Genomic DNA, 16,284 nt, shown 5'->3' with positions numbered 1-16,284 from the left:
CTAGTTGACCGATAAAAAAAAATAAGAGGATGAACTTTAAAAAAAAATTAACATAAAAAATCTCTCAACATAATTTATTGTTAAGCCCAAATCTAAAATTAAATTATACAAAAATTATTCTAATATTATTTCTTTAACTTAATTAATTTTAAAACAATCTACTAATAAAAATATAAAATTGATAAAATAAAAAAAAACTCTCTCAACCTAACTCTTTGTTAAGCTCAAGTTTAAATTAGTTTGATTAATTTTAAAATAATTAAAAAATAAAAAATATAATTAAAAAAATATAATATTAAAATAAATAAATAAAAAGAAGAGAAGTCTCGCTGTTCATAAGACTCACGATGCCCTATTAAGATTGCCGTGGCAATGGACTATCCACTTACTGTATATGGATATCCAACGACAACCCTTTTTTTGCTAGTACCTAAAGTCTAAATTTCTTAAATCAGCAGCAGTATAAGACTGGACCAACATTGCCAGCTAGGGATTCCTGACGCATCACCTGACGCAACCACTCAAGAAATCCCTCCAATTTCTTCTAAATATATCCAATTTTAATCCCAAATTTTGTAAAACAATATTCTCTCTTTTTGGTCCCCCCTTCAAACCCTTTTTATAGCCGAGCTCATTGCAGCGGCTAAAGACTTCAAAGACTTTACACACATAGCACGTACACACAGACACCTCTCTCCCTCTCTCTCAAGAAAAACTCTCTTCTTTCCTAGAATTTCTTCTTGTTTTCTTTCTTTCATTTATGGACAAAGGATGGGGTCTTACCCTTGCTTCTGATCCTGTTTCTGTCTTCTCTAGCAGCAACAGCAGCAACAACAACAACAGCCCAGTTGGCTCTTTTTTGAAGATCAAAAGAGACTTCATCAGTGATCATAACATGGATCATTCTAGGAACAATAATATGTTTCAGTTTCCAGGTAGTCTTTCTGCTGGCCAAGATGAGCAACCACCTTCTGCTGCTCACGAAGTAGATTTCTTTAAAGAAAAGATAAATAAGGTTGGTGACGATGATTCTGAGACCACTAGTGTTATTGTCAAGAAGGAGAATTCCATTGCTGAACTTGCTCCAAGGTCTACCAGGACTGCTCCTGATGTAAATGTAAGAAAATGAATCTGTTTTTTCTTCTTCTTCTTCTTTTTGAATTATTATGGCTTATATAGTTTTTCTGTAAATAGAGATATTGATTTTCTTTTATTTTTTGTTTCTAAATATAGACTGGGTTGCACCTTCTTACTGCTAACTCTAGAAGTGATCAATCAACTGTGGATGATGGAGTTTCATCTGATGTTGATGATAAGAGATCAAAGAACAACGAGGTAATTATAAGTTTAAACACAATCCAAATCGATGGTCAAGTTTTTTTTAATATTTCCTATTTAAGGATTTATTTATTTTGTATATATATATTTTTACATGTAGAACTTGGCACAATTACAAATGGAGCTGCAAAAAATGAATACAGAAAATCAAAGGTTAAAAGACATGCTTGGTCATGTAACCACCAGTTACAGTGCTTTACAGATGCATTTTGCAGCACTAATGCAGCAACATCAACAACAAAATCATGGAAAAGAAAGCAATAAAGAGGAAGAGGTAATTAATTTTCTTTCGAAATAATTCCAAGCATCCTTGACATGATGACGATGATGATGATTTTAGTGTATCATGTTAACTTGGTCCAGGTAGGTTAAATGATTTGTTTTTGATGTGTTCAGAATATTGTTCAAGGAAAACCTTCTGAGGAAAAGAAACATGAGGACGTAGTAGTGCCCAGACAATTCATGGATCTAGGCCCTTCAGCTGAGACTGATGAACTATCCAATTCATCGTCCGATGAGAGGACTCGTTCTGGAACACCTCAAAACCATATTGAAGTTGCATCCGCAAAAAACAATGGTAAACTTCCATATGATCAAGAAAATTCTAGCTTCCGAGATGGAAAAAGAATTGGCAGGGAAGAGAGTCCTGAATCTGAATCACAAGCATGGAAGGTTCAGAAAACGGATCCTGCCAGTCCTGCTAATAAGGCTATAGAGCAATCGACCGAGGCGACGATGAGAAAAGCCCGTGTGTCGGTTCGTGCACGATCGGAAGCTCCCATGGTATGTAACTAGCTAAGACTTGTTCAAAATCTTCATATAACTTTCAACAAATTGGAGTGGAACTAATTTGGTTTGACCGATTCCAGATTACTGATGGCTGCCAATGGCGAAAATACGGTCAGAAGATGGCCAAAGGAAACCCGTGTCCGAGGGCTTATTATCGATGCACCATGGCAGTGGGTTGTCCAGTTCGAAAACAAGTATGTTTTAGTCCATTTCTTGATCCTCATTTTCAATCTAAGTTAGGGATGATTTGAGGTATTGTCGATAATCCAATCAAGATTTTATCTAAGACTAGTGAAATTTATGTTGGTGATTGATTTCAGGTTCAACGTTGCGCGGAGGATAGAACAATCTTGATCACAACTTATGAAGGCAATCACAATCACCCACTACCTCCAGCTGCAATGGCAATGGCATCAACAACAGCAGCAGCTGCAAGCATGTTACTATCAGGATCAATGTCAAGTGCAGATGGCATAATGAACCCAAATTTGCTAGCAAGAGCAATACTCCCAGCTGGCTCATCAAATATGGCAACTATTTCAGCTTCAGCTCCATTCCCTACTGTAACATTAGACCTTACTCATAATCCAAACCCTCTACAGTTCCAAAGACCTCCTCCACAATTCCAAGTCCCTTTTCCAGGCCAGCCCCAGAATTTTTCCTCAGTCACAGCACCACAATTGCCTCAGGTTTTTGGTCAAGCCTTGTACAACCAATCGAAATTCTCTGGCCTACAGTTGTCTCAGGAAATTGGGACACCACAATTAGGCCAACAAGCTCAACCCCACTTATTGCACTCAGGACAACAACCTTCCCTATCTCAGGACACATTGAGTGCTGCCACTGCCGCCATCACAGCCGATCCTAACTTCACTGCAGCACTTGCAGCTGCCATCAGCTCCATCATTGGTGGTGCTAACAGCAACACCACCAACAACAACAATAACAGCAATGCCACGAACAACACAAGCCACAGAAATTAATTAGACATATCTCTTATCAATTTTTTTGTTTTTTTTATGAATAGTTAATTACTCTCTTGTTATCAATAGTTCCTTTTCTCTTTCTTCCCTTCTTCTGAGGGATGAAAATGAGGTTCAGATGTTCATAGTTTCTTTGTTTTTTTTTTCCTTGTTGGGGGTCGAAAGGATAGAAATTAAAGTACACACAAGATTTTCATTCCTTTTGTTATTATTATTTCATGCTTTAATAGTTTGTTTCAAATTGTTTGGTTTTAAAAATGATCAACATATATATAAAACAAACACGATATATATCAACATATATTTTCCAACTCATTAATGGTTTATCAATCGTGTTATTTGGTTATGATCACAAGAGCAATAAATTAAAATAAAAATAGCATATTTTGTGAACTTTCAATTATGAAAATACATAAATTTATAAAAGAGATAAGTTATTTAAAATTTATATATATTTTTCTTATCTCTCAACCTCAAACCTCATTTACTTTCTTTCTAGTTTTCATATCCCAATGACTTGTTAACATTCAATAATTAACGTTTGCAAGTGAACAAATTAAAGAAAAAAATTACAAGTCAAGAAACCAACGAATAAGTTTCGAAGAATACAAAACATTTTGGTGATTTAAGCAGTCAAGAACTACGGCTAGTCGTCTGTGTACAACTGTTTGACACGTAAAATGTTAGAGTGTAAGGTGGAAGGAACCCTAGCTTGCCTGCAAGAGTGGACTTTGAGGAGACTTCCAGGCAACTACAACACCATGTGGGGGGTGATAAATGAATGAATCAAAATTGGATCGTGAAAGCTATCTTCTAAGGTCAAATTTGGACCAATAAAGAAAGAAATGGGGATTTGGTAAGTTTCGTGGAGAGTGGTGAAGGTAGGGGCTAATTTTATTGGACAATCTAAGAAACCTTTGTTGACTTTCCCTTGCAAATTAGCCTCCCTTTCTTTTTTTATTTTTCATTGACATCATGTCATGTTCATGTGGATAATTGAAGGTCGAGCATGGCGGGTCGCAACCGTACCTCATCAATCAATCCACCGTACATGGAAGGACCTTTCACTCTTCTTAGCCTGACCACCCGTTCATGTGAACCTAGCTACGAGCCTATGACTTGCATGAGTGATTTGCACATAAACTGACCTTTAACCTTTTTGGAATCTCTCTCTCTCTCTCTCTCTCTCTATATATATATATATATATATATATAGATATATATGAGATTGTGATCTTCGATTACCCTTTGCACAGCTTTCAGGAAGATGAGAAGAAAAAAGGAACCAAGGATTGAGAAAATACTTTCAACCATCAATAGTTAATTTGTGCCCTTACTATTTTCATCATAAATGCGAGTGGGTTCTGGGTCTTGTTCAGCCTCATGCCCCCACATCACTATTAGATCTGAAATTGGATTTGTTTTTTGTTTTTTGTTTTCACGAAAGATTTAAGCATGGTGTCCTTAATAGAGATCGTACAAAAAATAACTTGTTCATGCATCTCAAAAGGAAAGATCATTCATCTAATTAATGTGGTAGATAGAAAGAAATTGCCACGTGTAAATAGTTATATAAAGCAAATCAATAACGTTTATTCATGAAGATTCATGAATCAAATCAATCATATTACGATTACGTACGTATACTACAATAATGAACAACAATATTACGAGGATACCCATAGATAGTTTGGATCCACCTAAATCTAGTTGTTATATTGAATATTGTTTTTCTAGAAGAGAAAATGACATTTTGATGCATAAAAAAACTAAAAACTATAGCACAACAACGAGGATTGCAAATGTGATTCATGAATTCACAATTTATTTTCTGAAATGTTTTTTTAAGAGGTTTATAAAACCTTTAAATATGTCAAAAAAACATGGAAATTAAAAAGGAAATATGAAAACATGGAAATTTATTCACAATTTACTAGATAATAGCTAGAAATCTGAAAATAAAAAGGAAATTAAACATGGATTAAAAAAAACATAAAAATAAAAAAACATTAACCCAAATAAAAATAACTAGCCCTAAAATTTAATTATGAAACATGCAAAGATCCAATTAATGATGTTGTGGTTGCTTATTAGAAAAATGATCATAGGATTACATGGAAAAATTTAAAATTAATTTAACAATTGAACCTCTTCTTATTACAGTTTTTAGGTGTTAATATTATTTCACATGAACAAATATTCTCTTGAATCTAGATAAGCTTTGGTTGTTCATAAAAACATTTATTAAATTATTTATATAATATATTGGGATCAAATTCTCATTTAATATTATCAAGATTATTTACCTACATACTCAAAAATTTTGTTTTTTACATTATATATTATTGAATTATAAACTAAGATAACAAGTTAATATCTTTAAAGCATAGCTTTAATTAGTATTTATAAAAATTAAAGTTTAAATATATGTAATATTCCATATTAGTGAGCGAAGAAGTTGTAGTTGGTTTTATTAAGAAGGTTGGTGGCCAATTTTTTAAATGTTTTTTGAGGTGTCAATCTCAGATGTGAATTTATATCACTAGAAACAAAACCATGAGAATGATAAAACTTAAAATGGACAATATATGACAAACTGTTATATTTGGTATTAAAGTAGACCTCATTGATTGTTCGGTTATGCTGTCGGAGTCTTCCAGTTCTTTAAGGATAATGGATTGTAATATTTCACATCGGCTAGTAAAAGAGAAGTAGTTAGTCTCATTAAAAATGTTGGTTGCTAACTTGTCATATGTATTTTGAGGTGTTTAACTTAAATATGAACTCGTGTTATCATAAATAAAACCATAACAATAATAAAATTTAAATAATATATCACAAGTTAAACCAGACTGTTATAATATATTTCTCAGGTAGATCAAGATGCATAAATAAACTTCATTGATATTTTTAATGCCTCATCCAGAAAAGAGACCAAAGATGCATGCTAGAGTTAGCTTAATTTTCAGACAAGTATCAACGGTGGCAGAGGAGAAGGCTCATTGCTGGATGCTGTCGTTGAAACATTTTTTTTCTTTTTTCTTTTTCTTCTTACGGGGCAATGTGCAGGCCTTCTCAAAGGATCCATCGATGCCATACTGCACGCATTGACAGTCCATTCCAGTTGGATTTGAAGGACTAATTGATATAAAGCTTAAGGCATTGGTTTGATTCCCAATTGGACGGCCCAAAAAAAGGCCAACTTATTGGTTCGGGCCTTTGGGTTTAAAATTTAAAGCATCTCTGTTGATGTATTTGAGGTACACGTGTATCTTAAAAGAGTTCCCCCTCATATGATCTACGTTGTCGTATTAAATACCTAGTCTGAATGGTTTAATCCCATTCAATATCTAGTCGGATGACGTGTATCCCTCTTTATAACACGTACAGACAAAGTTATAAATGGAGGTCGGGTAAAATTTATTTATTTTTATTTAAAATTATATATATATATATGTATTGTTTTGATATATATTGAAAGTGATTTAAAAAAAATAAAGAAATATTAATAATAAAAAACAATCATTACGACACTAACCAATACCTCCTTAATCATCAATAGATATCCGTAACTCAGTTATTAGACACACCCCAACAGTGAAATATCAACCTCCGCACCTAGAACTTGAGAGCTCGTATGGCTGGACGTTGGATTGAGAACATCATCTTCTAGCAGTAGGATTCATTAAAATATAGACATACCATCATGGTAAGAAACAAGTAGCCCAAGTAAAACTTGAAACAAAAAGCTCACAAGATGGTTGGATTTTACAGTGATTTTCCCAGTTTCCACCGCGTTTTAGTTCTTACCGATCCAAAAAAGAAGAGGAGGAGGAGGAGGAGGAATGCTTGTCCTGACCAAGCACACTACACATTTGAAGTTTTTTTTTTTTGGATGACGAACTCGATGTTTTTGTTAATGGTTCGCTCATGACACTGCTAAAAAATATAATAATTAGTAATGGATTACTCCGTTGTAAATAATACTAAAATCTGTTATTAAAATAATTTAGTAATGAAATCAGTAATGACAAAAATCAAATGCAGATTTGTCGTTGCTAATTTTTTAGCAACGAATTTTCCGTTGCTGATTTTTTAGCAACGGATTGCTAGTTTTGTGAATCAACAACGAATTCTCCGTTGCTGATTGATGCATTAGTTACAATCACTAACGAAGAATTTGTTGGTAATTATATTTATTAAATTATTTTTTATTTGTTTATTGCAATGATTTTTAATTTTAATTAATTAATTTAATTATTTATGGATATTTTAAAAATTTTAAAATATATATAACCAACACAATTTAATATTAAAAATAATTGTATCATTAATAAAAAATAGAATAAAACTAATATTCATATAATAAAAATTTAGTTAAACTTACATTAATACAATTAAGTTCAAATACAATAAAAAAAACAACAAAAGATACAATCATGGTGCCGGTTGCGAAGACGAACCATGATATTGTGGATCGATACAAGATTGATCAGGATATAAAGGTCGAGGTGTAGGTCGAAAAATTGGTTGAGATGTGGGACTCATAGGTGTCATTATCTGAGGAGCCATAGGTGGCGATATTGATGGAGTCAAAGATGGTGGCATACCTTGGTCAATATTTGATGTCCCACCATGATATCCAAGATTGTTCACAAGATATTTTTTTATGGAATCCATCTGTCGTTTCATTTCAAGAATAAATTCATCGTTTTTCTTTATCTCCTCTTCTTTATCCTTTATCTCCTTTGCAATGCTTGATACGATGAACTGGGATATGATGACTCCACTGAGTAGGAAATGAAGAGCTTGTACTGACTATAGATTGACTCCACTGAGTAGGAATGTGATGAAGAGCTTGTACTGACTTTAGATTTTGGCATAGGAGGTGCACCATATACCCTACCCTTTGTAACTCCTCTTGAAGCCACACACCAAGCTGCTCCATCAAATGAAGGATGATTTTCCCGATTAGTTTCATACTTTGAAATCATCTCCATTTTATAATTTTCCTACAAATAAAATACATGCAACAATAAATTCATTTGAATGTTAAATAATACTTAAGTTATATTAAGAAATAATCAAATAAAAATAAATACAACCATTTTTTTAGACTTATTGTCGACGAAGCTACCAGACTACTTAGTACTTTGATGCAAAGCTGAAAAGACATCATCCCATGGAGGTTCTTTTCCACCAACTCCCTCTTGCTTTCAAGATTAATAAATATTATAAAAGATAAATATACAAATTTTAATTTATTATCTTAAGCATTAAAAAAAAAATCCTTACTATGTTAGCTCGATATGATGCAAATGACACTGTTCCTCCAAAATGAGTGCTTATTTTGCCATCTGTTTTGGTTAATCGATTCCTCCTAGCAGATTCAGACCTTCTTTAAAATTCAGGGGTGAACCAAACATCTTTGATCATTTGATTCCAGCCATCATTATTTATCCAGGCGGGACTTTATCAAGGCAATCTATAATATTTGTAGTGTTTTCTTTTGACATGGCTTTCTTGCGAGCTCGTGTCAATTGTTGATTCAAAGCTATCCTTGCCTTCTCTTCCCAAATATTACGAGCAATCGACTCATCTTCCTCAGGAAAAGAATATTTTTTCTACCAAATAATATATATACCAAGTAAAAAAAGTGCACAAAATTTCAAATTATATAAATAATTAACATATTGTGTTATCTTGTTCAGAATTTGCAAGATGATGTAATAATTATAGAAATTAAATGATATTAAAAAGTAAACAAGAAATAAGTACAAATTATAACACAAATCAATTATAGCTAATTGATAATTTTCATAATCCTACATTAAAGTTATTAAAATTGAAAAGAATATTACAACAATTAGTGTTGGTTCTTACCTTAAACTCTTTAAACAATTCATCCCTACACATTGAATCTACTTTTTCCCAAGAGTGCCATGCTCCCTTAAAATTGGACCTCAAAATATCTTCGATTGCATGTCTACACGATGCGTTATTGAACCTGAAAATATATAATAACAAACTTATATTAAACAAATAATTACACAATAATAAGTAATTTTTTTCATACCTGAAAATATAACCTTAACAAGTTTGTTTTAAAAAGTTTGAACTTACTCTGTTGTTCCATACAAACAAAGCTCTTTTTTTCTTGTTATTGGATCTATTGGCGTGTCAAAACCCTTCCTTTTAACACTTTGATCATAATTGTGTGGAGAACATGTTGAACCATGATATGATGGAACGCCATCTTGATCCTCATCACATACACCTCTCTCATTACTATCGTCTCCCTCTTCTTCATCTCTAACGTTCACATCATCATCAGCACCATTAACTCTCTCATAACTCCTATACAAATTATGTCCTCCATAAACAAGTTGGTTATCTCGAGAGAAACCTCCTTAAGTTTGAAGCAAATCTTAGAAACGAAAGCCCTCACAATATTGATATACATCAACCCTCCCATAATCATGTTGAGGAGGATGTGTACTCCCCAAAGTAGGTATATAATACTCATTTGCGTTCTGATACACAGGTTGATGAAATGTGGATCCTTTGTTATTATGCCTTGATGTAGTTTGAAATGATTTGGATGAAGTGGACTTGTCATTCCTTGATGTGGACCTTTAACTCCTAGAATCTAATATGGATCCTTGTCGAGGCATGCTAAAAACCAGAAAAAAAATATAGACATTATGGTATGAATATATACAACATAACAATAAATTAGCTTATAATTAAACTATGAGGAACAAAAAATTCACATATATTTTCATTAAGCATTCCTTGCAATGATAAAAATCAGCCATGAAATTTAAATTGTCAAAAGCCAATTAACACAAACAATAATAAAAATAAAAATCTAAATAATTAATTAAGCAGAAATCAAAATTTATGAATATGCTTACCTTAATGTTTGTTCCTATAAATCAAACATTGAGTAGGAAGAACCTTTTCATTCATGCTTCAACATCTATAAGCAAGAAAACGAATCACAAAATAAAATAAAATATAACATCAGAACCACAATTTAAAGATTGATACTTGAAAGGTTAGAAATTTTTTCAAAGGTCAATGAAAATGATATATGTAATGTGATACATAACACGCTATGCTAAAATAATAAATAAAAAACATTAAAAGCATAAATATTGTCAAATAATATGAAATCATCATATGTTTCAACACCAACAGACCATAAATTCTTTAACTCATCAATCAAAGGTCTTAGAAAAACATCAAGCTTTTTACCCGGATTCTTTGGCCCAGAAATCATCATTATCAAAAACATGAATGGTCTAGTCATGCATTTCCATGGAGGCAAATTATAAACAGTCACAATTACTGGCCAACAAGAGTATGTATTTAAAGACATGTCAAATGGACAAAACCCATCAATGCACAACCCTAATCGAATATTTCTCGGATCTGATGCAAAGCTGAAGTGAACACGATTAAACTCATTCCATGCCTCTCCATCAGATGGGTGCACCATAACCCCATTATCTAACTTATGAAAATGATTTCATATCATATCTTTGGCATGATATGGAGACATGAACAGTCTCTGAAGCCTTGGTGTTAAGGGAAAGTATCGGAGTTGCTTATGTGTCTTATTGGAACCTTTACTAGTTGGATTTCTAGGTTTGTATCGTGAACTTCCACAAAAATCACAATTTATTTTCATTGCATCTGCCCCATAGTACAACATACAGTAATTAGGACATACATCAAATTTCTCATAACCAAGTCCAAGTGGCCGCATAAATTTCTTGGCATCATAAAAATTTGATACCAAATTTTCATCATTAGGCATGCAACTTTTTGTAAAATTAATAAAATTGTTGAAGGCATTCTGAGTCAAATTAAAAGTTGACTTCATATTAAGCAATTGTACACAAGCAGATAATTTGGATTGCTTGGTACACCCATCCCACAACGGTTCCTCTGCAGCTTTCAAAAGATTAAAAAATTTAGTTGCCTCTAGATTTGGAATTTCCCTTACAACCACAGGACTAGACACATTATCATTATAGAATGCATCACCAACCCCCATTGCATCCATAACTAGATTCCTATATGGATTCTCTAGACAAACATCATTCACAACATAACTCATTCCAATTGATGAAGGTCCAGCTAATATTGGTTCTGCAACATAAGGCTCCCCATGTACTGTCCAATTTTCATAACAAGGTAAAAAACCTTTTGTCAATAGATGTTTATAAACATCATCTTCCTTTAAAAACTTTTGATTTTTACACCTCACACAAGGACATCTAATTTTTCCCCTATATATATTTTTATCAATTGAAAATGCAAAATTGATAAATCTTCTAACACCAGTAATGTATTCAGGACGAAGGCGACCATCCATAAGACGACGATACATCCACAATCGATCATCCATGTTAATCTAATTAACAGGACAACACCAATAAGCATTTTTAGGAATAAGCATACTTCTTTAACTACTAGTACTTAAGCAATCCTTTAAAATAAAATATGTACAACATAAATAAACTTTAATTATTTGTCGAATCCACACATATATCAAGCTAAAAAATGTTAATGATGGGATATATGCACATGTGTTTGTAAGAACTTGGATAATTGTTTTCCTTCTACTCTTTGTTATTGAGTTTTTGTTAATTGCTTTAAATAAATCTTAATAATTTTCATTTATATTTTCCAACTATTGACAAAAGTAGACTTTTAGATTATGTTCGATTAGTATTTTATACAGAATAAACGGATAAAGAAAAAAAATATTTAGTTGAAAAAATATTAAATAAATTTATCTTTAGAGTAGTTTTAGAGTTCTTTTTTTTTATTGATCCTTCTAACTTTTGTTACAACCTCAAATAGTTTTTTTATTTTTATTTGGAGCCTTTTATTTGGATCCATCAAACTTTTTATTTTTATTCAGATTTTTTTTTGGTAAACTAAGAAATGGTAAATGAAATCATAATCATATATTCAAATCTTTTTATTTTTATTCCAACATTTTTATTTTTATTCCAACATTTGTATCTTTGTCTCTTTCTTCTCTTACTACGTATGAAGCGTAATATTATTGTTAATTAATTGACATGAGCAGACCATAAGAGAAATGTTGTCTTCTCAATCTCAACGCGGGAATATAAAAAACATAGCACAAACAATTTAGCTGTAAATAAACCTAGCTAACCAAAACAACAATTACTGCATAATCCAAAACAGCAGCTGTGTGGGAATATAAAAAGGATATGGTGTAAATCATAAATAAGAAGGAATCACAGAAAAAAAATTCTTCAATTAATAAAATTGATTAGTAGTCATTCATCAATTCTTCAACTGTTAAAACATAAAACCAGCACAACAATCATTAATTCATCTTGATAAGGTAAATGTGCTTACTATTTGATCATAGGCATCTATTCCTTCACTGTCTAACAGTAAAAAATTGTACTGAGTTCCATCAAGGGCAATTCTGTAATGTGGCAGTTCCTTTTATACATGGCCAATGAGTGGATGCTACTTGAAATCCACCACTCCTACCAAGAAGATACAATACACAAGTCCACCTCTTAGTTAATAACTAACACATGAGGTCAGTTGCAGAAATGGAATGTCAAAGCAAATAACTCTAAAATGAGCTTCAACAAACAAAATTCCAGTAGACATTCATTGATAATCTACTAGTGTACATCTTAGGTAAAGGAATTATGCATAACACCTTAAACCCATCCACTTATAACACTTGTTAGTCTTTAAAACAAATCCAAGTTAAACTATGAAAAACAGAAAGCATATTCAAGTTAAACTATTAATTTTTAATATTTTTTGGCACTTGTCTTCTCATAACAATTTTGTTTTTTCTAAGATTTAACCTGAAAATTTTCAATCTTGAACATAATTAATTTTGAAATTTTAAAATAACTAACATTTAATTTATAACAAGGAACTAACTTATGGTTTTCAAAAACATAATGAATAACTTATAAAATCATAAAAAATGCATAGACTAAATTATAATTAACTCTAATTAACAATGGTAGCAGATGCAGAAAATGATAAAAGTTTGTATAAAAACAGTAAATGACATGCAGAAAAATTACATGAACAAAGGAAGTTGGATGCATTAAATGATATTCCATGTAAATGACATGTAGTATAAGAGCACAAGACCTCAAAAGGACAAAGTATTAAGGAGATTATAGTAAATAATAATAAGAACGCAATATACCACTTTCGTGCCAAAAAGAACCCCAAGGCTGATTAATTATTGAGAAAGATAACTTGATGCCACGCTTAAAAACCTAAGCCATCATATTGAACAAAGTCATGTCAGGACCTAGAAATTAAAAAAAAAAAGAAAAAGGCCAAATAACAAAGCAAGCATTAGGTAATGTAACAAAATGAGTAAATATCACAGATTTATATCCAAAATTCAATAGCTGAATCATACATATAGATGAATTATATAGCCAGTTCCAAACTTCCTATTATATCTAGAATGCTTTTGAGTTGAAAAAAATAAAATAAAAAATAGTTAAATTAAGGAAATTTTTAAAAATAGAGAAAGCAAAATATATATATAAATGAAATTAAATAATGCAATTATTATATTTAATGTACTAAAAAATCATGTCCCATTTCTTACTTTGTTTCTCTAACCTTTTTTAATTCTCAATGTGACTATCATATTAAAATGTAATTAAGAGCATTTTAGATTAAAAAAAATAGTTAGGCTTTGGGATCCTGCATCCTTACGGGTGGGTTGCTAGTCTAGTTAGGCAATGTGAGAATAATGGACATTAATTAGGGGGAAGGAAGGATTAAAAAGAAAAAATAAATACTATCTAACATTTAGCTAAACTGAATTAAAAGCCTACCACCTAAACCATTTGGTGATCAAAAACGTTTCCAAATCATGCATGCTGACCTTAAGACAGAACAATAAAGTGAAAACAGATAACATATATAGCTAACATGGGAAATTAACTGAACACCATGTAAGGAGGAAGCAACCATGAACAAGTGAAAACAAACAACATATATAGCTAATATGGGAAATTAACTGAACACCATGCAAGGAGGAAGCAACCATGAATTCTAACCTCTTTCACTATACAATTCTACTATTTATATATATATAATAAGTAAAACAGCAAGAAAAAAAGAATAAATGAAGATACAAAAATAAAACAGCAATCTTATTAATGAAACATGACATCAACAAGCAAGTTTTTATATATATATATATATAAGCATATGAATACATTCAAATCACTTAGGTGTTGGCGCACAGGAGGACAAACAGACTTGCAGACATCAAAGAACACCCAGCATCAATAATACTAATTGTTAAAAATTAAATTAGGAGTTTTGATAAATTTTCAATTAAACATGCATAATTTCTATAAATCACTCTCTTCCAGACACAAGAATTGTCAGCATTAGTCAAGTTGTATAAAATCATTCAATTTATGAACCATAACCCTAAAAATTAATTTGGGGGTTTTCATGAATTTTCAATTAAACATGCATAATTAGGTTATAAACCATGGTAAAAACATTTCATAAACCTTATATTATCGAATTAATAGCTTAAAACCATTATTCAAAGTATTGGAAAAAGAATTGTTACCTGTGTTCTTCAGTTACAGATGAGGGAGATGGATCAACACGAAAAAATAACACCTGAGATTAAAAAATTTAGGTTAGAACTGTTTAGTGTAATTTCAATTGCAACAAAAAAAACAAAAACCCTAAATTAGTTACCTGAGCTATTGAAGAAAAAAGCGCAAAACCTAACCCGTTTACAGAGAAGGGGTAAATCAGGATGTTTGAAGGTGATGATGATGGGTCTGGTGCGATGTTGCCATAGGTCTGTGTTTTTGTTGGTTTACATAGAAATATTGAAACTGTTAAGATGAAGAAGAAGAAGATGAAGAAAAGAAATTAGAGATACTAAAAATGAATGCAAAGATGATGAATAGTTTGGGATAAAGGAAGATGAAATCGATAAAGAGAGGGTGATTTTTCAACAGTTAGGGATTAATATTGTTATTAGGAATGAAGGATACACTGGAAGAGTGAAAGTGAATTAATTTTTAACTATAAATGGTTTTGTTGTTTTCTGTATTTCAGTGTGGGGAGAGAGAGTGAAAATAAACGGTTTAGATTTTATGTAATCAACGGTCTACATAATTTTAACTTTATATTAACATTTAAATTTTTATTTTTTCAATTAGCAATGGAAAATTCGTTACTAAATTCAACGTAAATTTTGCAATGGATTATCCGTTGCTAAAATCCATTGCTAATATTAAAAAAATAATATATATATATATAATCCGTTGCAAATCTGTTATTGAATTTAGCAACGGAATTATCCGTATCCGTTGCTAAATTCAGATGCTAACAGCCCCTGTTTTCTGTAGTGTGAAAACAACATGTTTTCCCTTCCTTCCCCATCCTGAGATACAATACAATTCTTGCACTCAACAAGTAGCTACTCTTCAATTACGGAAGCTAGCTAGCTAGCCATCTCGCATGATCATTGCTTGAACATGCGAGTTGAAATTAATGGACTTGCTTGCAGGCAACAATTTAATTAGCTTCATAAGGGCTAATGCTCAGCCATGCATTGATTAATGAAGGAGTGGTCAGTCCCTTTTTCTTTATTTATTTATGTTTAATTATTGACCTGTCTCTTATTTATGTATTATGCACACACGTGCAGTAAGAATCGGGCACTAACAATAAATTAAATATCCTCAGTACTCAACAAGAAATCTCGAAGGATGAAGTGACTTGCGGTAACAGAGGCTCTGGTGCTGCTGTTTATGAATGTGATTTCATCTGTATTTTTTAAAATTTTAAATTTAATATATTTTGTATATTTTAAATTATTAAAAATAATTTTAAAAACTAAAAAAAATCATTAACATTCAATTCAACATGAAAAATTATTTTAAAAGAAATCATTACCACACTACCAAATATATTCTAAATAAATTTATGTATTGCTCCGCCATAAAAAAAAAAAAAAACGAAAAGGAATTTCTTTTTCTTTTTTTATGGTCAGTCCTCTGAGCATTGTTTTGGTATTTTTATATAAAAAAAAGCAAAAAGTACTATTCTTGCATATTTCAGCTTTTTTTCTTTGGCATTTAAA

General features: G+C 31.5%; 1 protein-coding gene and 2 long non-coding RNA genes across 4 annotated transcripts; 1 reads left to right on the top strand and 2 right to left on the bottom strand.

Moving 5' to 3' along the window:
- The first annotated feature begins 626 nt into the window (after nt 1-626).
- On the top strand, nt 627-3,310 carry LOC105125847 (probable WRKY transcription factor 31). Of its 2 annotated transcripts, none has more exons than XM_011026497.1 (6): nt 627-1,117; nt 1,234-1,335; nt 1,439-1,609; nt 1,744-2,121; nt 2,208-2,321; nt 2,448-3,310. In XM_011026497.1, exons 1-6 carry the CDS (start codon nt 761-763, stop codon nt 3,108-3,110), a joined length of 1,785 nt encoding a protein of 594 aa, XP_011024799.1. In that variant the 5' UTR covers nt 627-760; the 3' UTR covers nt 3,111-3,310. The 2 variants fall into 2 exon arrangements, with proteins under 2 accessions (XP_011024799.1, XP_011024798.1); XM_011026496.1 differs by having other exon boundaries at nt 628-1,117; nt 1,439-1,612; nt 1,735-2,121.
- LOC105125848 (uncharacterized) lies at nt 1,120-12,421 on the bottom strand. The gene is made up of 3 exons (XR_842299.1): nt 12,319-12,421; nt 5,251-5,258; nt 1,120-1,131 (listed from the first exon to the last, which is right to left on the bottom strand). It is a non-coding gene; the product is annotated as an uncharacterized LOC105125848 (long non-coding RNA).
- Nucleotides 12,422-13,362: 941 nt separating this feature from the next.
- Nucleotides 13,363-14,900, bottom strand: LOC105125846 (uncharacterized). The gene is made up of 3 exons (XR_842298.1): nt 14,886-14,900; nt 14,752-14,804; nt 13,363-13,420 (listed from the first exon to the last, which is right to left on the bottom strand). It is a non-coding gene; the product is annotated as an uncharacterized LOC105125846 (long non-coding RNA).
- Nucleotides 14,901-16,284: the final 1,384 nt, after the last annotated feature.

This window comes from Populus euphratica, unplaced genomic scaffold (genome assembly GCF_000495115.2).
Source record: "Populus euphratica unplaced genomic scaffold, PopEup_1.0 scaffold58.1, whole genome shotgun sequence".
NCBI classification, from domain to species: Eukaryota; Viridiplantae; Streptophyta; class Magnoliopsida; order Malpighiales; family Salicaceae; genus Populus; species Populus euphratica.
The sequence above is the reverse complement of the archived record's forward strand: the minus strand, read 5'-3'. Positions and strand labels throughout refer to the sequence as shown.

Bases quoted from the DNA above. Each gene is read 5' to 3' on its own strand.
- LOC105125847 (XM_011026496.1), top strand. From the start codon at position 761: ATGGACAAAGGATGGGGTCTTACCCTTGCTTCTGATCCTGTTTCTGTC. The intron at 1,118-1,233 runs GTAAGAAAATGA...TTCTAAATATAG, and splicing joins GGACTGCTCCTGATGTAAAT to ACTGGGTTGCACCTTCTTAC. The intron at 1,613-1,734 runs GTAATTAATTTT...TGATGTGTTCAG, and splicing joins AAAGCAATAAAGAGGAAGAG to AATATTGTTCAAGGAAAACC.